The 22,277-nt window shown below is 43.1% G+C and overlaps 2 protein-coding genes and 1 pseudogene across 3 annotated transcripts in view; 2 read left to right on the top strand and 1 right to left on the bottom strand.

Annotated features, from left to right (window-relative positions):
• LOC110300738 (uncharacterized) overlaps positions 1–3,028 on the bottom strand; it is a 63,826-nt pseudogene extending 60,798 nt beyond the window's left edge.
• A 149-nt stretch (positions 3,029–3,177) lies between these two features.
• Positions 3,178–18,878, top strand: Cnep1r1 (CTD nuclear envelope phosphatase 1 regulatory subunit 1). Of its 2 annotated transcripts, XR_015048616.1 has the most exons (7): positions 3,178–3,281; positions 4,193–4,264; positions 9,137–9,210; positions 13,270–13,379; positions 13,920–13,974; positions 14,178–14,319; positions 17,311–18,878. XR_015048616.1 is itself a non-coding variant. In XM_021170304.2 (6 exons), the coding sequence occupies exons 1-6, from the start codon at positions 3,257–3,259 to the stop codon at positions 17,350–17,352; spliced, it is 378 nt and encodes a 125-aa protein (XP_021025963.1). In that variant the 5' UTR covers positions 3,178–3,256; the 3' UTR covers positions 17,353–18,855. The 2 variants fall into 2 exon arrangements, 1 of the variants encoding a protein (XP_021025963.1); XM_021170304.2 differs by lacking the exon at positions 14,178–14,319 and having other exon boundaries at positions 17,311–18,855.
• Positions 18,879–21,360: 2,482 nt separating this feature from the next.
• The window catches only part of Heatr3 (HEAT repeat containing 3), a 37,157-nt gene continuing 36,240 nt past the window's right edge, over positions 21,361–22,277 (top strand). Inside the window, exons 1-2 of the mRNA XM_021169711.1 lie at positions 21,361–21,667; positions 21,777–21,949. Coding sequence (XP_021025370.1) covers positions 21,530–21,667; positions 21,777–21,949 — 311 coding nt within the window. The 5' untranslated portion in view covers positions 21,361–21,529. The remainder of the gene's footprint in view (positions 21,668–21,776; positions 21,950–22,277) is intronic.

Genomic DNA, 22,277 nt, shown 5'->3' with positions numbered 1-22,277 from the left:
CATCATTCACAGGGTGGCTCATAATCATCTATAATGACCTCTTTTGATCCCCCTGGGTACCAAGCATGCACATGGTGCACAGATATGCATGCAGAGAAAGACCTGGGTACATCAATAACTTTTTAATGTGTTAAGAGTAGAAACATACATAGGCAGGTAGTGGTGGCACACACCTTTATCCCAGCGCTCAGTAGGCTTAGGCAGACAGGTCTTGGAGTTCCAGGACAGCAGGGCTACTCAGTGAAGCCCAGTCTCAAAAGAACCAAAACTAAAACCAAACCAAACAAACAAAAAACCCAGTAGGAACTCTTCTCTTTTCCCCGTTGGAGGAAAGCATGCAGGCTTTCACCACAGATACATGGTTCACTACATATGTTTAAGTTGTATATATGCCCTTGATCATGTCGAGGCCGTACCCTTCCATTGTATTCCTTCTGCTGCTGTGGTAAAACCATGATAAAAAGCATGCACTATGCCTAAGCTGTGTACGGTGACTTTACACTCTGAGCCAACTTGCAGGCAGGCCCTGTACTTTGTTTTTGTTTCCTGTTTTTGAAACATTGTTGGATTACAGGGGTCCATTCATTTCATTTTTGTCTCCACTCTGAAACTAGATCATAAGTCTCCAGTAGCAGACCCCAAAGTCCAGGAACAAGACAATAAAATCCCCCACCTGAGGAGCAGCCTGAAGAGAAACATGATTGAGAGATGTCTCATCTCAGGATAGGCCATCTGTGCTGGGCAGCCCATCTGGTGGTTAATCATTCATGGCACAGGAATGCAGTCCAATGAGTATCCTGGCACCCACCAATGAGGTTTTAGATTACGATCTTAGTTAGGGTTTTACTGCTGTGAACAGATACCATGACCAAGTCAAGTCTTATGATGGACAACATCTAATTAGGCTGGCTTACAGGTTCAGAAGTTCAGTCCATTACCATCAAGGTGGGAGCAGGGCAGCATCCAGGCAGGAGGAGCTGAGAGTTCTACATCTTCATCTGAAGACTGCTAGTGGAAGGCTGGCTTTCTTACAGCCCACACCCACAGTGACACACCTACTCCAAAAGGGCCACACCTTCCAACAGTGTCACTCCCTGGGTTTAGCATATACAAACCATCACAATCACCTAACTCTAACATAGTAGCCAATCAAAATTGTACAAATATCAGGGCTTTGGCCCCTACCAATCACGTTAGAGATTACCTAAACCTTCCAGAGAGTGTGTCCCCCCACGCCCTCCAGGTTCGCTGTAAGATGGCCTGTGCACCTTTGTCTGGGGTCATCACCATTTTGATTTGGTGGCAACACCAACATTCTGGTTATTTCTGCAAAATAAAAAAAAGTAATGGCTATGAGCCAGGGTGTAGTGTAGCATGCCTTTAATCCCAGCAAAGGCAAGAAAATCTCTGTGAACTCAAGACCTACCTGGTCAACAAAGAGAGTTCCAAACAGCCAGGAATATGTCTGACCCTGGCTCAAAACATCAAGATGTCGTCATCATCTATTAAGTATATTTTATAACTCATAGGTTTTGATCCATAACATTAAAAATTCATCTCGAAGCTGGGCATGATGGTACCATGCCTTTAATCCCAGCACTGCAGAGGCAGAGGCAGAGGCAGGTCGGCCTCTTTGAGTTCTAGGCTATCTTACTCTACAAAGTGAGTTCCAGGACAGTCAGGGTTGCTATACAGAGAAACCTTGTTTGGAAAAAACATAACACACACACACACAGACACACACACATCTTTAAGTCAGGCGTGGCAACTCACACCTGAACACTTGAAAGGCTTAAGCAGGAGGACTGCAAGTTTGAAGCCAGAATGGACCTTTGTAGCAAGTTCATGACCAGCTTAATCTACAGAGAAAAACTCCATTTCTAAAACAAACAAGTCATCTTAAAAGTTTAAATAAGATAATGCATGTAAAGGGTTTGGACCAGAGAAGGCTCCCTAATGAGAAAGTTTAGAAAGTGCTACTAGGGTAGAGGAGTCTATAAAGGAGTCAGGAGCTGATAAGTGAGTTAGGGCGAAGGTTGAGGATTAGTAAAACACACAGTGTATCAATTTTGGAAACATGGCTGTGCTGCTCAAAGACCTTCTCAGCCCTGATCTGTGTGGCTGGATCCTTTCCGTCTTCTTGGGGCTCTCAGCTCAAACTTCCTTGCAACACTTCTGGACCTCCTTCCTTCTGTCTTTAATATTGTTTGCTTTTTCCATAGAGCTTCTGTTATCTGAAATCAGTTGCCTACTTCCATGTTTATTGCTCCTGAAACCTTTCACTGTGAGGAATGCAATCTTATCTACCTTGGTCATAAATGTAATGTAATATGGGACAAATACAATGCGTAGCATGTCATGCAATAAATACCTCTTGAATGAATCAATGACCACCAGGAAATAAACAGAAATAACAGGAAATAACAGTCATTTTAATCAAATGTTAATTTATAGTTACAGAGACATACTTTGTGCATTTTTTTGTTTGTTTGTTTGTTTGTTTTTCAAGACAGGGTTTCTCTGTAGCCCTGGCTGTCCTGGAACTCACTCTATAGACCAGGCTGGCCTCGAACTCAGAAATCCACCTGCCTCTGCCTCCCAAGTGCTGGGATTAAATGCGTGCGCCACCACCGCTCGGCACTTTGTGCATTCTTTATGACTATATTGGACGACATGAGGAGAAAATAACCAAGAAAGAAATCCTTCCTTAAGGAATTGGATATCTAAAGAAGAGAAATCATAATCAAGGAAATCTACTTGGGGGCGCTTCTAGTACTTACTGCTGAACATATTTCAGTTTCTCTTTAGTTCCTTGAGGGCAGGGATAGCTTGGTGATCTCTCCTTAGCAACCAAAATACCGCCCAGAAGTTAGTTGGCGCTCAATCATTGTTTTAAGAACTAAGAAAGGAACCAAGCTTAAAAAAGTATGCTGGGACAGAATTCAGTTCCTCCCCGAGGCAGGAGGCGGCGCCATGGCTATATCAGCCTAGCTGCTCGCTATTCTCGGCCCTTCCAGCTGAACGTCTAGCGCTAGGTACCCGAAGGCGTTTGCTGAAATTAGCCAATAGAAAACTAGTTTAGTTGAGGGGTCTGGCTGAGATACCCAATAAACTCAACGTTTCTAGAAAATGGGCGGTGCCAAAGGGAGGGGCTGAAGGGAGCGGTTAGAGGTGGGAGTTGGCGCTGTCGGCGGGGCGGGGAGGGCGGGCTGCGATGAGGACCGGGCCGTGGCGGTGACCAGAGCTGCCGCCCGACATGAACTCGCTGGAACAGGCGGAAGGTAGAGTGTCTTCCGCCGGGTCCTGTCCGGAGGCTGAGGAGGTCGCGAGGGCGGCGTGGCGGGGCCGCGGCTCGGGGGCACGGGGCGCACAGCCGCCGGGGGGTGCCGCCTTTCCCCCTCGCAGGGGCTCGGGGGCCCCCGTCTCAGTGACGAGCCCTTGCGAGTTATAGAGTGCGAATTCATTTTCTGTTTGACAATATAACGAACCGTAACTCTAATTTCTTCCTTGGCTTCTGTAATTGCCGGAATTTAGACGTACTCTTGGCCTTTCAAATGAGTTTTGTTTTGTTTTGATTTTTTAAAAAACACCTCTGTGGGAATAACACCCTACTTCATTCAGAGGTACGCTCTGTCACAGCACAAGGCGTAGGCGCTGCTGCTGGCCGGACGATCACCGTCGACCTATTCGGAGGAGGATAGGAGTATCTTTGTACAGCCCGTTATCTGTGTACGGAAGTCTAGTAAGCCCATACTACATAGCCATCAATTAATGATAAGAGCTAGGGCCCGAATCGGATAATTGCTGTCAATTAGACCTCATGGATTTTGATGTTTCAACAGGAAGTTCTTGGTTCCACAGAATTAGAATTAAGCTGGAGTTTGGTCCATTTATTTGTAAACACCCTCCATCGCACCCCCCAGTTTTAGCTTTTGACTCTTGGCTGAAGTTGCTGCTGGTCTTCCAGCATACCAGTTTTCTAGCTTCTAAAAGTAGACCAACCGGTTTCCAGAAATTGAGATGAACGAAAAATGTTTTTGTCGTGTACTTAAAATTGTTATTATATAAGCAAATGGTGCGTGACACAAGTAATTTGATGTGCAAGACCTGTTGGAGTTTGTCGATCTAAAATTTCATTTTATCAAGTTCAGACTAGAAAGAGCAGATAGAGAACTGAATTCTCTTTACCTAGATCTCAAGGCATTCGAAAGAAGACTTACTGAATATATTCATTGCTTGCAACCTGCCACTGGACGTTGGAGAAGTAAGTTGCTGAATGCTTTCTAAGGGAAAATAAAGTGTGGTTGATAGCTTTATTCCTAAGTAGGAACGACTCCCTTTCTTTAAAACTTTTGACTGGTAAATCCTTGTTTTGCTAAGCTATAAGATTTCTGAGTTTAGACAACTTTTTTTTTTTTTTTTGGTTTTTCCAGACAGGGTTTCTCTGTAGCCCTGGCTGTCCTGGAACTCACTCTGTAGCCCAAGCTGGCCTCGAACTCATAAATCCACCTGCCTCTGCCTCCCAAAGTGCTGGGATTAAAGGCGTGAGCCACCTCGCTCGGCTAGACAACTTTTAAATGTATTACTTAGTGCTGTTGACAACGTATTACACAGAAGTCCTTAAGAAAATTATGAGCTGGCAGGTTAGCTCTGGTGTATGCCATTCAAGCCTATATACCTCAGTTGCATCTTCAGAAGCCATTTAAAAGGGCAGACTCCACAAATTTCTCTTCTGACCTTCACATTTGTGCTGTGCTATGACATGCATGCCTATACATACCATGCAGCTACACACACACACACACACACACACACACACTCTCTAAATAATTTTTTAAAGAAAAAGGAAATTATAACTGGCTACCCTAAAGGGAGAGACTATTTTATATGGTTGAATTGTTTTTTTTTTTTTTTTTAAGAAAATATATATTTTCTAATTTTAAGTGCATGCCTGTTGCCTGCAGAGTCCAGAAGAGAGGGTACCTTATATCCTGCAACAGGAGTTGCTAGTGATTGTAAGCTATCATGTGGGTGCTGGGGACTGAACCCAGGTTCTCTGCAAGAACAAGTGCTCTTAACTTTGGAACTATCTCTCCAGCCCCACCTCCAATAATATTCCTATTTTATTTTATGTGTATGGGTGTTTTGCCTGCACATATGTTTGTGTACTATGTATGTGCAGCCCCCAAAAGATTCTCTAGGACTGGAGTTATAGAGGGTTGTAAGTTGTCATGTGGGTGCTGGGAATTGAACGTGGGACTTCTAGAAGAGCAGCCGGTTGAGCCATTTCTCCAGCCTTAAGAGACATATTTTTAATTAAAAGTTGTAACTTTCATCTGGCAGGTGGATTTCTGAGTTTGAGGCCAGCCTGGTCTACAGAGTGAGTTCCAGGACAGCCAAGGCTATACAGAGAAACCCTGTCTCGGAAGAAAAAAAAAAAAAAGTTGTAACTTCCATTAAAAACATGATAAAAATTATAGTACTGTGTGAACTCTAGATTCAGTGAGCTATTCTGTTTCATAAATTAAGTTATACATTGACTTTTGGCTGTGTGCACACATGCACAGTATAAATTCATACATGAACATGTACACACACACATAAGAAACTCCCTAAGCAACACACAATTTGCCTACAAGCTATCGAAATACAATTTTGTCAAGAAAAATCATATTTTGGAGCTGAAGTGGTGGCTTGGTGGTTCAAAGTGCATACTGATCTTATAGAGGACAGTGTTCAGGTCCCAGCATTTACATCAGCCACCTGTAATTCCAGCTCCAGGCTATCTGACACCATCTTTTAGATTCTGCAGACATGTACACACACCCCTATGAACACACACATACAAATATACATAATTTAAAATAATAAATCTTTTTGGGGGCTGGAGAGATGGTTCAGTGGTTAAGAATACTGACTGCTCTTCCAGAGGTCCTGAGTTCAATTCCCAGCAACTACATGGTGGCTCACAACCATCTGTAATGGGATCTGATGCCCTCTTCTGGTGTGTCTGAAGACAGCAACAGTGTACCCATACATATAAATAAATAAGTCTTTAAAAAAAATAAATCTTTTTTGAAAAAAATATTTTGGCTTAGGATGACTCCTTGGTAGAGCATTTGCGTAGCAGGCACAGAGCTTTTGCTTTTAAAAAAAAAAAGAGCATTCAATTATATGTATAAAGGTTCTGAATAGGGCTGGAGAGATAGGTAGTAAGAGTGCTTAATACTGTTCTTGCAGACCTGACTTTGGTTCTCAGTACCCATATGGAGGCTCACAATCTTCTGACCTCTGCAGGCTCTGCATACATATAGCGTACATACATACAATCAGATACATATAGATATATATCTATGTAAAATTACATAGATATTTTAAAAACAAAGGTTATGACACTTTCCATAGTTGATTTTTAAAACAATTTTATGATCTTATTGTGCACATATGTGCATGCATACAAGTTTACTCACATGCCACAGCACATGTTGAAGTCAGAGGACAGTTTGCAGGACCCAGTTCTCTTCATCTCCCTGTGGGTTCTGGGGATCAAATGCACGTCATCAGGCTTGTTGGCAGGTGTCGGTCCCAGCTGAGCCATCTCAGTGACCTCCTTAGTTGAACTTTAATACAGCGTGGTGGCGTGCTTTGAAGCCTGACCCAGAAAAGAATTTCCCCTTACACTGCCTATTCCTAAGGATTATGAAGGTGGGAAAGAAAGTCTGATTTGAATGATTTGTAGTTACTGCCCCAAGGAAGGGGCATAGTGGGAAATGTAAGCAGTACAGCTCCTCTCATCTGCACTGAGACCAAGTTGTCTCTTCCCCTCCTCCTTCCTTCCCCTCGCTATCTTTTTGGATGTGGGATTTCACTGCCTTATTCAGGCTAGGTCTAGGTTCAAGTGATCCTCCTGCCTCTGCTTCTCCAGTTGTTGGGACCACAGATGTGTTACAGCATTCAGCTTTGGGCTGGTCTTAGGAAATGGACTACTGAGATTTCATTCCTGCCTCTGAGTGCAGTCAGTGCTGGGACTAAGATCCATGGTCTTACATCTGTTAAACATGCTCTCTTGGGAGCCACAGGACAACACAAAGGTCTGATATTTTTGTGTGTTTTGGGGTTTTTTGTTAGCCTTTTAGATGTTTATTATTTTATGTGCATGAGCGTTTTGCTTACATGTACATCTGTGCACCACATGTGCAACTGGTGTCTGAGGAGATGGTGGGCCTCCATGTGGGTGCTGGGAATCAAACCCAGGTCCTTTATAACAAGTGTTCTTAACCACTGAGCAAGTCTCCAGGCCGATCTTTTTGACAGATTTAATTTTTATTTTTATCGTAATCTGTATGATGATTTTGCCTGCATGTATGTCTGTACCACCATGTGCATGCCCAGTACCCAAAGAGGGCACAAAGAGGGTGCTGGACCTCCTAGAGCTGGAGTCAGGACAGCTGTGAGCCACCGTGTACTCAGGACTGAACCCGGGTCCTCGGCAGCACATGCTCTAACTATTGAGCTGTCCAGCCCTGTGAAGACATGCATTAATTCAAGGTGTGGCTCAGGCTGCAGGACTGAAAGAGCCCTACTGAAGTTGGGAGTCCTGACCTTTTTTTTTTTTTTTTTTTCCGAGACAGGGTTTCTCTGTGTAACCCTGGCTGTCCTGGAACTCACTCTGTAGACCAGGCTGGCCTCGAATTCAGAAATCTGCCTGTCTCTACCTCCCGAGATGTGCACCACCACTGCCCAGTGGTCTTGACTTTTAAATGATTTTTATTAGTGTCCTTTGTGAAGCTGTAGCCACCTTCTATGGTTTGATTTGTTAGATTCATAAGTAGTGATGTTGCTGTTCTTGTTTACAAAGAAGTTGCTCCCAAACCCTTGCTAGAAAGCCTTTTAAAATGTGCTGCCCTGTCTTTTCAGACATCATATGATGAACACACTTTACTTTCCATGTGCTCCACGCAGGTGCCATCAGCCTGGCTCGAGTACCAACGAAATAAAAGCATGTATTAGATCATTTCTAACTTGGTTTTGGTTTTATGTCATTTTATGTAAAAGTACCTACGTAACATAATATATTTATTTCTGGAAATACAGAATAAGAGATTGAGTTTAATTTGTTCTTAGTTGAGAAGATAATTTTGATTCTATAACTAAATACCTAAAACGATTTCTTTTATTACCCCTATCTCTAGAAATTCCAGGTGATTAGGATTTAACTATGTTTCTGTTCTCTGAAAATGATTTTCCCATGTGTAAATCTATGAAGCGTGACTGAAATAAAAGAACTGTCTTTAGCTCCAAAGCATTAGCTAAATCCTGACGTCCTTTCATTCTTTTTCTTCAATTTATTCGTAATCTATTTAGATGAAGGTGGGGCAGGCTGGCAAGATGGCTCAGCAGGTAAAGGTGTTGTCTGATTACATGAGTTCAGTCTCCAGGAGCCATCTGGTATAGGGAGAGAACCAGCTCCCACAGGCACCTCTCATCTTCACATGTGCACCATGGCACACACACGTGGACACACACACACGTAAAAAAGCTTGGTGGGAAAAACTAAACCTTTTCTGGGGTCTACCAGCCCTTACGTCCTTTTCTTTCAGTCCCTATGAAAAATGAGAACTGATTGGTGTGCTCCACAGTGACTCCACCTCATCAGCACTGACCTTTGTTTAACTGGCAGCAGTAGTCTGCATGGCACAGCCCCTCAGTTAGAACCCCCGGCTGCTGTGTGGTTAAGAAAGGAGCCCTTGTTTGTGTGTTTACATTAGAAAATAGGGGTTTTCTTTTCCAATGTGAGTGTACAAGATCTGCAAAATCAACCCAAAACCACAGTGGAATTCTCACATTGGACACGGGGTCTTATGTTAAAATATTTCCATCTAGCTTCTTGGTTTTAATTGTATTACTCTTCATTCTCATGAATTCTAAACAAGAAGCAGGAAGTTGCTGTTGTCCTTCAGTTCCCAGGGTTCAGAATGTTAAAGAGAGTCCCTTAAATGGCAAGTCTGACTCTTGATCCGCTTCGATCAAATGTTGTGGCATTGGCTGTGTCTCTTCAGCACTGCTGGAAGTGGTATCAAGACTGAAGGGTTGGAGGGTGCGTCTGCTTACTAATTTTGTGTTTATCTCTCACCAGTGCTTCTTATAGTGGTGTCTGTCTGTACAGCTACTGGTGCCTGGAACTGGCTAATAGATCCTGAGACACAAAAGGTAGAAATTTTGTTTTAAAGTCTTTAGCAGATTAAATAAGATACTGGATGTAATGATGTTAATTATGAGATATGCCGAGCTACCTTTACCTGCTACTAATAATGTTAATCCTTATATTAATAACATGCCCTGTAATCATTTGCTTAAGGGAAGTTCTAGTTGGCTGTTGTGAGTTACTTATCTTCATAAGAGAAAGGATCTAAGAAAATTTACTTCATTTGATATTTCTTAACTCATGTTTTTAATTTTTCTATTTCCACATGAACATTCTTTTCCTTTGGTTCTGTTCATCTCCTGTCATTAATACCAGCTTTTTTTTTTTTTTTTTATTACATCTAAGTACACTGTAGCTGTCTTCAGACACACCAGAGAGGGAGTCAGATCTCATTACAGATGGTTGTGAGCCACCATGTGGTTGCTAGGATTTGAACTCAGGACCTTCAGAAGAGCAGTCAGTGTTCTTAACCACTGAGCCATCTCTCCAGCCCCTAATACCAGCTTTTTAAAAAGACAAATATAACTGATAAAAACTGATAAACATTAAACCAAGTGACCAAAATCAGGAAAGAAACCAAGTCACTGATTTCTAGGCTATGTAGCTCATTGAAGTTGACAGAATTGAGTTATAAATTGATCTCTAAGTGACCTGATCCACAGAGTCACAGTTAATTCTGTGTGTTTTCATTGTCATTGAAGAGAACACGGGCTAACCCCTTGAGTTAGTAAAGCTTTTCGTTTTCTGCTTTAGTCCTTCCGAGTTTCTTGCCTGGAGTTTAATATAGGAAACACCGAGGGGTCTCCCACTGGGCACTGTGTAGGAGCTTCACTATACCAAATGCAATATCGAGTTTCATAATGTTAGCTCTTGAAGGATTATTTGATGAAAGCTGATAAAATGTTTCTGAAGTTTCTATCTCTTTCTCCTAGTGCCTTAATTTGAAGCTCAGTCTTTTTTTATTAGAAAACCTGCAGTCTTGGGTTTTTCTTTTCTTTTTTTGTATTTTGTTTGTTTGTGTGTGGGGGGGGTTTCCTTTTTTCTTCCTTTCTTTTCATTTCTTTCCATTTCTTTTCTTTCTTTGAGACAGGGTCTCGCTGTGTAGTCCTAGCTGTCCTAGAACTTGCTGTGTAGACCAAACTAGCCTCAAACTCACAGAGATGCACCTGCTCTTGCCTTCACCTCCCAAATGCTAGGATTGGAGGCACAGGCATCACACACAGCTACTCTCAGGTTTTTCAGTGATTACCTTTCTTCAGCTGTTTAGATCAGTCTCATAATTTTCAGAAATCTTAAAAATAAGCCCTCTAGACTACATCCGTTGTTCTGTGTTGTCTCTTTATGTTATCCAGAGGGGACCCTAAGAAGGCTTTTGTAATCTGTCCAGGTGGCAGTTCCGACAGCCAGGGGCACTGCTTAGCATGTAGCCTCCCTGACTGTCCACTGAAGAGATAGGGCGGGGAGCAGGGGAGGCTGATGTTGGAGTTTTATGTTAATGGAAGGGGCTTTGTTGCAGACAGATAATTCTCTCATGAGTTCATTTGTAGAACTCTGATCTGAAGGCTGTACTTGGTACTCATCTGTGGGGAAGGGTGGAAGGAGGCTGGCAAGAAGATTGAAAAGTTCTGTCTTGGGAAATGAGTCTACTTCTAATTGAGAAAAATATAAGCTGATTTCAGCTAGTTGAGATCTTAATAAAATGAAGAATTAAATGTAATCGGAAATAGGCCCAAAACTATGTAGTTAATGTAATTTTTAAAATTAGGTGAGAAGATAGCTAGTTAGCCTTAGGGTTGGCTCTTTTTATTTCAGTATTTAATAACCCCAAACCTGATGAGAGTTCTAACCAGCAATTGTGTCTGAAGCAAGAGGTGTGAATACAAAAGCCAGGGAAAGAGAGGATATTGCAGACTCCTGAAAGAAGGAGGGAACTGCTGTTTTTGATGTCATTGATTGTTGCCATGGAGGGAAGGAAGCTAGAACAACTGGCCTAATTAAAATAAAACATATAGCCAGGTGTGGTGGTGTGGTCCTGTAATCTTGGCATCATGGCAGACTGAACCAGGAAGTTTAAGACACAGAGGCCAGCTTGGGCTACATGATAAGGCATTGTTGCTAAATAACAACAGGAAAAAAACCAAACAAACCAAGCAACCAAACAACTTGAGAATATTAAATATTGGGCTTGAAGAGGTGGCTCAGTGGGCAGAGTGCCTGCTGTGTAAGCATGAGGACCTGAGTTTATAACTCCAGCAATCATGGAAAAGCCAGGCGTGACAGTCTGTGTCTGTAACCCTGGTGCTGGGGAGAACAGGGTTGGTACAACAGAGGGATCCCAGGGCTGGCTGGCTGGCCATTTAGCCAAATCAGTGAACTTGGGTTCAGTGAGAGACCTTGTCTTAAAACATAAGGAGGAGGGTAATGAAGGAAGAATCCTGTGTCAACCTGTGGCCTCCACACACAAGTGAGTTCACACACATTGACTGTACACATATGCACACATAAAATACAAAGTACTCTATGTGCTAACATTGTATAGACACATAGCCATTCCTCTTGAATTCAAACCTCAGATTTTCAGTCAGGCCTGGTTGCTCACCCTTTAATGCCAGCACTCAGGATGCAGAGGCAGAGACAGAGGCAGATGGCTCTGTGAACTTGAGGTCAGCCTGGTTCAGAGTGAGTTCCAGAAGATCTAGGGATATATGGAGGAAATTGTCCATAAAAATAAAACAGAAAAAACCCTCAAATGTCCTTAAATTACACAATAATTGAATTATCTATTTAGAGAAAGAAGAGGGGGTGCATACTGAGAGTTTGGCACTCTTGTGGAGTCAGGGGACAGCTCAGAGATGTTAGCTCTCCTTCCAACATGTGGGTCCTGAGGCTTGAGCTCAGGTTATCAGGCCTGGTGGCAAGCAACCACAGAGATTGCAAAAAGACCCTATCTCAAAACAGAAACCAAAGAAAGATCTCTGGGAGTTAGTTTGTCTTCAGCATGACCTCATCTCAGGAACATTTCCTAGTGTTTTCAGTCTTGTTCTTTAACCCGGCCTTATTGAATCACATATGTCTCGTGCTTTTCTTTGTTTTGAGTATGTGTATGTGTTTAGCTGTCTCTCTTAATCCATGAAGTGTCTCACGTGGGGAAGTGCTGTGTTTCCCTTAAGTGTTTCTTCTGTGTAGTTATCAGTCCATTTGCTTAGTTTTCTAGACATTATACATGTTCATCTTTCCCTTCTTGGTTGGTTTTATTTCCTAGCCTTCTACTGTTGGTGCCATTCTTGTTCCAAGCATGGATCCTGGTGGACTCTTGTCTTCTCTACATAGTCTTAGAGTTGTGTGTTTCCTACTTTCCTGCAGCCATTTCATTATGCCCAGATCTAAATGAAACCCTTTCTTTCTCTCTTGAGTTCTAGTTCTTTACAGGTACATACAGTTTCCCCACTTCAGTGAGACTGAAGGCCAGTGTTACCCCTTTAATCCCACAGAGACAGGTGATCACTGAGTTCAAAACCAGCTTGTTCTACAGAAGTGAGTCCAGGGGCTGGTGAGATGGCTCAGCAGTTAAGAGCACTGACTGCTCTTCCAAAGGCCTCAAGTTCAAATCCCAGCAACCACATGGTGGCTCACAACTATCCATAACGAGATCTGACGCCCTCTTCTGGTGTGTCTGAAGACAGCTACAGTGTACACATATAATAAATAAATAAATCTTTTTTAAAAAAATAAAAAAGAAAGAAAAAAGTGAATCCAGGACAGACAGGCCTTTTCTTGTGTTTTTCTCCCCCACCGCCCCCTTCTGTGTCTGTGTGTATGTGTGTGTGTGAAGACCTCATCTTTAGGAATGAATTTGAAATGGTTTAGAGAGTTTGGCATGAATGACATATATTGCTGTTATCTTACCATACTAAAAAGATACAGTATGAGTTTTGTTTTTACACCACAATAAAGAGATCTAGAGTTGTTGGAAGTCTTCATGTCCTTGTGGTTTAGATGATAAAAACATTACAAATGTCCGTATAGTACCCTAAGAGTTTATATCTCACACTTTTCTCTTGCAGGTGTCCTTCTTCACGTCATTATGGAACCATCCGTTTTTCACTATTAGCTGTATAACTCTAATAGGCTTGTTCTTTGCTGGAATACACAAAAGAGTAGTCGCACCATCAATGTATCCTTTCCCACGAGTTGAGTTTTTTATCATAACTAAGCTGAAGAACCTTCCCTGGTTCCTAAGCGGTGTTAGAAGCTATGTGTTAATCACATCCCATCCCTGCGGATTCAATACCTGAGATTTGTCTTGACTCATGATTTTAGAGGTTTCAGACCATGATTGGCTGGTCCAGTTGTGTTTTGACTGTGGTAAGGCGGCCCGTCATGGCATAGAGCATGGCGTGGAGTGTAGCATAAAACAAAGCCACTCATCCCATGGTGGCAGGAGACAGTGAAGGGTTCAGGAATAAACTATGCTTTTCAAAGTCACCCCTCAGTGGCCTGTATCCTCTGACTGAGTCCCACTCCCCTGGCTATGAATGTGCCGTGGTTTACACCATTGATGACATTTGTCCCTCTGTTATTCAGTTACTTCAATATGCCAATGGCTCGGGACCAACCCTTTAACACTTGAGCCTTTGGGAGCAACATATCATGGCTAAACCATAACAGACGCCTGACTTGCATTGTGAATTTTCCTTTGACCACGTTGGTTCAGTATAGCTGCTCGATGTCGAACGGTATTAGCAGAATACAATATGTCCTGTGATGACGTAAGTAGTTTTCGGTAGAATAAGTAGACCTGTAGCCAGGTATTATTGCTGACATCTATACTCTCTACCTTTGGAAGGCAAGGGGATTGCTTCAAGTTCAAGGCCACCCTGATTTACATAGCGAAACTCTTTCAAAGAAACAAAAATGGGGAGGGAGTACTGACATGTTTGGTTTTATGAAAGCAGACCTCTGGGTCCTTTAGGTCTGGATGGTGGCCCACACCTGTAACCTCAGGACTCAGGAACTGAGGCAGAAGAGCCAAGAGTGAAGGCAGAGCCTGAGCTGGTAAAATGCTTAACATCTGTTAAGCCTTAGGTTTGCTCTTCAGCACCACAGGAAACCAGGTATGATGGTGGACACCTTTGATCCCAGCACTTGAGAGGTGGAAGCAGGAAGATCAAAGTTGAAGGCTCTTTTTAGCAGTATACAAATATGGGGCTAGCCTGAAGATAAAAAATACTGACTGAGAAAAGCAGGAAAGGGGTTAAGACGTGCCTGGGTCTTAACCATAGCAATGCCCTGTCTGAACAAAACAAGACTATACCTGAAATCTTTTAGTCTGTCTTGTTGGCACACACCTTTGACCCCAGCACTCAGGAGACAGAGACAAGCTTGCTTTACATTATAAGTTCCTGAAACAAAATATCTTTCAAAGTCTCTCCCCTTGGTGGCCTGTATCCTCTGACTAGGCCCCAGCTGCTGTGGCTATGAATGCACTAGTGATTTGCTCCGTTGATGACGTTGTCCCCATTACTCAGTTACTTTAACATGCTACTGGCTGGGAGCCAAGCCTTTAACACTTGAGCCTTTTAGGACAACTACAGGTAGTGGTGCCAGACAAAGTAGTTGGATCGACAGTTGAATCTTTTTTATTTTTATTATTATTTTTTTTTAATTTTGAGGCAGGGTTTTGGTTTGTAGCCTAGGCTGGCCTGGAATTCACTGTTATTGAAGCTGGTCTCAAACCTGTATGTCTCGTTTGTGCCTTAGTTTCCTGATTAATCATGTTTTTACATTTTGTTGTGTATTCTTACTAGCTTTTAGTAAAGGAACATGTTAACCCAACATTAGGATTTAAGAGTCACTAATTATTGGCCATTAACCACATGCAAAGTCCCAGGCTCATTTCTCTACCCAAATTATCTCAGTTGAAATCTTTGCTATGTCTAGTTGCATAATGCTTGCGTTGTAAATTAACCCCCTATCTAACATAGAGTTGTTTTGCCATCCTTCATACTGTGTGTGTGTTTGTTTCCCACTGGAATTAAATTGCACTGTGGTAGAAGCTGCTTTGTGTGGTTTATTACTAAATTTTTTAGCACTTCACATGGCCCCTGGCACACAGTAGACACCCAAACAATAGTTTACCAACACATCTGTGTAAATCCTTCTGCCCCAATCTAGCTTCTTTCAGATAAACCCTTAAAGAGAATAGTTTGAATTATATGTTATCTACTTTATTATCACTGTTACAACTTAGTTTTTATGTATTGTTGCTCTACTCTACAAAAACATTTCTTAGGTGGTGGTGGCACATGCCTTTAATCCCAGCACTAGGGAGGCAGAGGCAAGCAGACTCTTAGTTTGAGGCCAGTCTGGTCTACAGAGTGAGTTCCAGATCAGCCAGGGCTACATACAAAGAAACTGTGTCTCAAAAAAAGGGAACTAAAAAAAACCAAAAAGACCCAAAAGTATTTCTTAGAATATTCTGACCACCAGCAGTACCTGAGTATTCATATCCCTGGGTTGTTTTTTTTTAAGATGATTTATTATTATTATTTAATTGGTGTTGGGTCCCCTGAAAGTGGAGTTACACACAGTTGTGAGCTGCCCTGTGGGTGCTGGGAATTGAACCTGGGTCCTCTGGAAGAACAAGAGTCAGTGTTCTTAACCACTATGCCATCTCTCCAGATCCCAGGATTTATTTTTATGTGTACAGGTATTTTTGCCTGCATATTTGTCTGTTCGCCTTGTTTGTACCTGGAACTAGAGTTATAGATAGTTGTGCACTATCATGTTGGCTCTGTTGTTGTTGTTTTGTTTGTTTGCTTTTCAAGACAGGGTTTCTCTGTGTAATAACCTTGGCTGTCCTCAATTTGTAGACCAGGGTGGCCTCAAACTCATAGAGATCCTCCTGCCTTTTCCTCGGAAGTGAAAAGTCATGCTCCATCTCAACCAGCAGTCATGTTTGCTCTAACTGCTGAGCAGTGTCTTCAGTTTCTAAGTTTACTTTTTTGTTCGTTTCTCAAACAGGGTTTCTCTGTGTAGCTCCGACGGTCCTGAAACGTGCTCTGTAGAACATGCTGGCCTTGAACCTGGAGAGCTGACTACCTCTGCCTCCCAAGTGCTGGCATTAAAGCCCTGTGCCGCCACCGCCACACAGCCCTTGAGTTTACTTCTTAACTTAAGGAAAGAAAAACTTTATGTGGAAAGAAGCATTTTGTCAAAATAATTTTATGTATTATAAATAAAATTTAGTTTAATAAGATATAAAAATCACGACGCTTGGGAGGCAGAGAGCCAAGTGGATCTCTGTGAGTTCAAGGCCAGTCCAGGTCAGCTAAGGCTATATATATAGTGAAACCCTGTCTCCATCAAAAATACACCAAATCTATAAAAGTCACAGTTTCTAGTTAGTATGATTTTTTTAATGCCCTCACACTCCCCTTTTTTGGCATTTTCCTCAGCATTTCCTGTGTTTTATAAAACATCTTTATTTAAACTAGTTTCATTTCAAGTACTTACCTACATAAGGCTAGTGGCAGCCTAACCGGACAGTGTTACCATAAAGCATTTGACAGTCATAACAGACATCAGGACAAGTGTGGATGATGCTGGGTGGAGTGATGTAGTGTTAGTCCCAGTGCTTGACAGGCAGGGAGATGAGAGGACACAACTCATAGGAATCACTGTCTCCTTCCACATTTGGGCCCTGGGATTGAGCTAAGCTTGTCAGACTTGTGAGTGGGATCCCTGCTGCCTGAGCCATCTCACTGGCTCCACCAAATACCCCTTCTAAAAGAAGTGGTTTTACCTTTTTATTGATGGATGGATGGATGGATGGTGTGTGTGTGTGTGTGTGTGTGTGTGTGTGCGTCTACACGCACATATGCACAACGTAGTGCCCATGGGAAAGAGAACGCTATGGTGTCTGGGGTAGTTAGTTCTTTGCTTCTGTCATAATTGGTTTTGGCTGAACTCAGGTTATCAACCTTGGCAATAAGTGCCTTTTCCTGATACACCATGGTCCTAAAATGCCTGTAAAAGTTCAAAAATAACTGGTGGTATTTTAATAGAATTGTGAACTGACTTCTTTTTCCTTTTCTTTTCTACAGACAGGAAAGCTAATTTTGAAACCTAGACCTCATGTTCAATGACAGTCCGCACTATTGCTAGAGAACCTAAACCAGTCTTTTCTCAAGTAAGTGATACAGCAAAATGCCATAGAGGATTCCTTTTGGAGTTGGACATGTGACAGTTTAGCAGCAACTGACAAGAAGTGTGCAATATTGGCCCAGATGATGTTGATGATGCTGGCTGAGCTCGCAGCGCCTCAGTACCTTTGATTACCTGTGTTCAGTATTAGTGTCACTTCAGCACTTCAGCCCCTGCACAGAACTCTGCGGACGAAGTATGTGCGTATTACTAAGTTAAACTTAGAAACCAAACCTCCTTCACTTTTTATAATGTATTTTTGCAAACTACTGTAAATAGCAAATCAATGCCAATGTTTAACCAAGAGGAAAATGTTTGGACCTTGTTCTCCTGCACCAGTATTTGAGGAACCATCTGCTTGACATCTCCACAGCTCCTTAAACTGACTATTACGTGTGCCTTTCATTCTTAATGCCTCTTTCCATTGCACTGCAGGAACAACATCAAATTCCACTTAGACTGAGCAAATCTCATCTCCATTATGTTGAAAAATTTATAGATGTTTTGACAATTTTTGTTAAGCCTGATACTGGATTCTGGCAACTATTATACTTTTCAGTAAATTGTTTTCATTTAACACTAAATTACTTTTTAAAAAAAATTTTAAAAACACCCCAAACTCTTCTGAATGTACAAGTTAAAAAATTATGTATTATCTGGGAATTTGACAGTCCTTATTTCAGGTGACTGGATTTTATGCTGTGGTAGACGTGTTACACTAGTACCGTCCTGGTGTAGCTGATGGGCCCAGTCCATCACTAGTAACACGGAACCACACTACAAACCAGAGCCTGCAGCTCTCTCTGCTGGAGAGTGTTGATGGCATACTGTGTATGCGCAACAGCCACGTGTACTACAGTAGCCCTTAAAATGAAACTGTCAGAATTGCTGTAAATGCTTAAAGTACTAGAGGTGCCTTTTACCTGTTTATTAGAAGATTTGAGAAAGTTAAATTATTTCATGAGCAATATGTTAAATTTCATCCAACATTAAACTAAATTTGAATAACAGGACAAAATCGTTTAACAAAGCTGCCATTTAACGTACATGTATTCATCTCTACTTTCCTGGGTATAAAATCACATTCTTTGAATTGCAGCAATAAAACCCTCTGCTTCTAAGAACTCTCTAAGAGGGTATTCTATGTGTTTTGCATTGTTTCATTTTCTGTAAATTTTGTAGGTAAATATGTGCATAAAAATAAATACTTTATATATAACTAGTGGTTAGAGATTTTCTTTGGTTTATTGTGTCTGCAACTATAAAAAAAAAATAAACATATTCTAAGTATCAGATACAAGCTAATTCCAAATTAGATATTTTCCTTGAGCTTTAGCTTTATGTGTATGAGAGTTCTTCCTCCATGTACGTATATCTGTACCAATTGTGTGCCTAGGGCCTGTGCAAGTAGGAAAGGAACATCAGCTCCCCTGGAACTGGAGTTACAGATGGTTGTGAGCCACCATGTGGGAACCAGGAATTGAACCCCAAACCTCTACAAGAACAGCCAGTACCTTTACTGCTTCTTACCCGCTAGGCTATCTCCAGCTCCTATTGTATTGTACTTCTGCCTTGTAGACCAAACAGTTGCAGGTGTGGCAGTTGTAGACTATTAGCATTCCTCATGTCTTATTCATGGTCTAATAGTGATTGGCTTTTACTCAAGAAACACAGCATTTTTTACATTTGTTACATGGCTCTTACAGACTTGAAGTGGGAATTTCCTCCAAGAGTATAAAGCCAAAGAAAAATTTAAGGCCCTTAGGGTTGGGACTCCTTTGAGTGTCTGATTAGAACCTGGTTCTTCTCCCCTAGAAGAGAAATAACTGGATATACATGCAAACTTGGCTTGTGTGCTCTGCAAGAGTAGCCAGTGCTGAGCCATCTCTCCAGCCTCAGGATAATTATCCTTTTGGTTTGTTTGTTTGCTTGCTTTGTTTTTTCATGACTGGGTCTCACTCTGCAGCCCTGGCTGTCCTAGAGCTCAGTCTGTAGACCAGGCTGGCCTTGAACTCACAGAGATCCTCCTGCCTCTGCCTCCAGTCAGTATAAGTATCAAACGTGCACATCTACAGTGACTTTGTCAGCGGCAGCCTAGAGCTTCAATGCTCCATAAACCCACGGTGCCAGGACCAGGCTATAGCTATTATTTCTAGCTCCTCGAGCAGTCCCTAAGGCATAGCAAGTAAGCGCTTTGACTTGAGCGAGCAGATAGACTTGCTCAAGGGTGAATGAATCGTGTGGAGTGGACTGGGCAGCAGACCATTTGAGAGCAACTTTTCAGAGCTGGCAGCATTTACATAATCAGCAAAGTGGGAGGTAAGTGACAGTGAGAGCAACGGGCTAATCCCAGACTGTTCTGAAGACACAACACAACTTCCCTTTCAGAAGTAAGTTTCTTTTTTGAAACAATCAAAATGGTTCTCACTCCTTTGATGTTTCACAAACTTTAAAGTCTGTGAATAGAGAAGCGTCTCCTTTTTCATATGATCTTGGTGAATCTGGCTTAGTTTTTCAGATGACTACATAATCACAGTGTAGAGCAGTGTGAGACAGGGCAGTAGCAGGTTGAAGGAGCAGATGCTCTAGAGCCTTATTGCACACTGCTAATACAGACTCGAATGCACCTTTCCTGCACGGAGCTCCCAGGCTAGCAGGGACAGCATATAGGGGTAGATTTTCTGTTTGCACACTTTGGAAACTCTGGCACTGGGACACAGGGCACTTGCTAGGCAATCACTCATTTGCTGAGGCTCATTCCTGCACACATTGATGACAGTTAGGGACAATTCAGAGATACTGCCACACAAAATACATGAAGGGCCCATGGTGATGTGTCTGCTGGGACAGCAGGAGAATGAGGACACTAAACCAGGCCCCATAAATGGGGCATTTTTAAATATCTCCCATTTCCAGAATACATCCCTACCTATAACAAAAGGAATTTTAAGTAGATCTGAGAATATGCCCCAGCTGATAACCAAATGATCAGTTCAAGGAACACTAGCCTTAAGCTCTCCTGCTGCCCAGGCCTAACACTAGTCCAAGTAGAGCTCCAGGAAGATGGAGGAGGCTCCCTGGTTTATAGAGAACGTGCTGGTAGCATGAAGCAGAATGCCATGATGTCAAACTCTCAAGTGGCTTTTACAACTACAGGACTCCACCAAAAACTTTTAGAAAATATACTTTAGAGTCTCTTTTAGGAAGGCTATATTACAAACAGATGTTTGAAAAAATAGTAACCTTAAAAAAAAAAAAAAAAAAAAAAGGCCGGGCGTGGTGGCGCACGCCTTTAGTCCCAGCACTCGGGAGGCAGAGGCAGGCGGATTTCTGAGTTCGAGGCCAGCCTGGTCTACAAAGTGAGTGCCAGGACAGCCACGGCTACACAGAGAAACCCTGTCTCGAAAAAAAAAAAAAAAAGGATGAAATGACTGGGCAAGTAAAGGCATTTGCCATGCAAACCTGAAAATCAAAGTTTGATTCCTGGAACTGTTGTAAAGGTTGATGGAAAGAACCAATTCCTCAGAGGAGTCCTCTGTTCTCCACCCGAATGAGGCAGCACGTGTGCCTACACATATTCCACACATTTTTAAAAAAATTATTAGACAAATATTTTATGAGAAACTTTTTTTATGTTGTCTCAATCCCTAGCACAATGAAATGACTGGCTGAAAGTCACTAGGCTTCTTCTAAAACTATTACCTATGGGTGGCTGAGGAATGGCTCCTAAGAATGGTAAAGAAAGTACTGGGATTAAAGTCAAGAGCCACCACCATCTGGCCGGCTGAACTTGCCTTTCCTATAGTTGAATTTCTGTAGAAGCCTTACATTTGTAGGATGGAAATGAGGTGGGTGTGTTAACATTCCCAGGGAAACCCAGGGCTCCACCCACTGTCAGGGATGGCCCCGCCCACATCACATTACACGCACGCGCAGTCCCTGCTCCCGCCTTCTGCGCAGGCGTGCTGCTTTTCCATGTGTGCTCAGGCCGTCACATCGGACCCGCTGAGGGGAGACGCCAAGTAACGTCGGAGCCTGGAAGTCGCCACGGGCCCGGCGGGCCCATCGACGGCTGCTGCAGTCGTCCTCTTCTGGTCTGTCACCGCAGCCTCCGTCGCCATGGGTAAGAGTCGGACGAAGCGCTTCAAGCGACCTCAGTTCTCCCCTATCGAGAGCTGTCAGGCCGAGGCGGCGGCCGCGGCGAACGGGACTGGGGACGAGGAGGACGATGGCCCCGCGGCGGAGCTTCTGGAGAAGGTGGGATGAGGGCTTGGCCAGGCTCGGGCGGCGGGCGGCCGGGGGGCCGGGAGCAAGGTGCTGCAGCGCGCGTGCTCACTACGCGACTCTGACGTCTCGGTTCCCGCAGCTCCAGCACCCCAGCGCCGAGGTCCGCGAGTGCGCCTGCGCGGGACTGGCCCGGCTTGTGCAGCAGCGGCCCGCACTGCCAGACTTAGCCCGTCGGGATGCTGTGCGCCGGCTCGGGCCGCTGCTGCTGGACTCGAGTCTGGCGGTAAGGGAGACGGCGGCCGGAGCTCTAAGGTGAGTCCGAGAGGGCCCGAGGCAGTGTCCCTGCGAGCAAACAAACCAGGGACACCCTCGCCCGATGCATTCTCTACTTCTGGAGAAAGAATAACATGCCAGTTAGCTCAGGTTTGCAGTGGATGGAGATGTGAATTCATGCACCGAAGGACCCCGGGGCCCACACACACATTTTTTTGTATCCACCTGGCAGCTTCACCAACCATCAAACCTCATGCATATTTACCCCATCTCAAAACCCACCATAGGGTCCCTGATAGGATAAAGTCTTTCAGTCTGAGCTCCAAGTACAGCTGACATTTCAGCATGTAAGATCTCTTTGCAGGCG

Source organism: Mus caroli, unplaced genomic scaffold (genome assembly GCF_978045245.1).
Source record: "Mus caroli unplaced genomic scaffold, Mus_caroli_1 scaffold_10, whole genome shotgun sequence".
Taxonomy (NCBI): Eukaryota; Metazoa; Chordata; class Mammalia; order Rodentia; family Muridae; genus Mus; species Mus caroli.
The sequence above is the reverse complement of the archived record's forward strand: the minus strand, read 5'-3'. Positions and strand labels throughout refer to the sequence as shown.

Excerpts from the sequence above, each read along its gene's own strand:
- Cnep1r1 (XM_021170304.2), top strand. The coding sequence starts at position 3,257 with ATGAACTCGCTGGAACAGGCGGAAG. Across the intron at positions 3,282-4,192 it reads CTCGCTGGAACAGGCGGAAG|ATCTCAAGGCATTCGAAAGA; the intron begins GTAGAGTGTCTT and ends CTCTTTACCTAG. Across the intron at positions 4,265-9,136 it reads TGCCACTGGACGTTGGAGAA|TGCTTCTTATAGTGGTGTCT; the intron begins GTAAGTTGCTGA and ends ATCTCTCACCAG.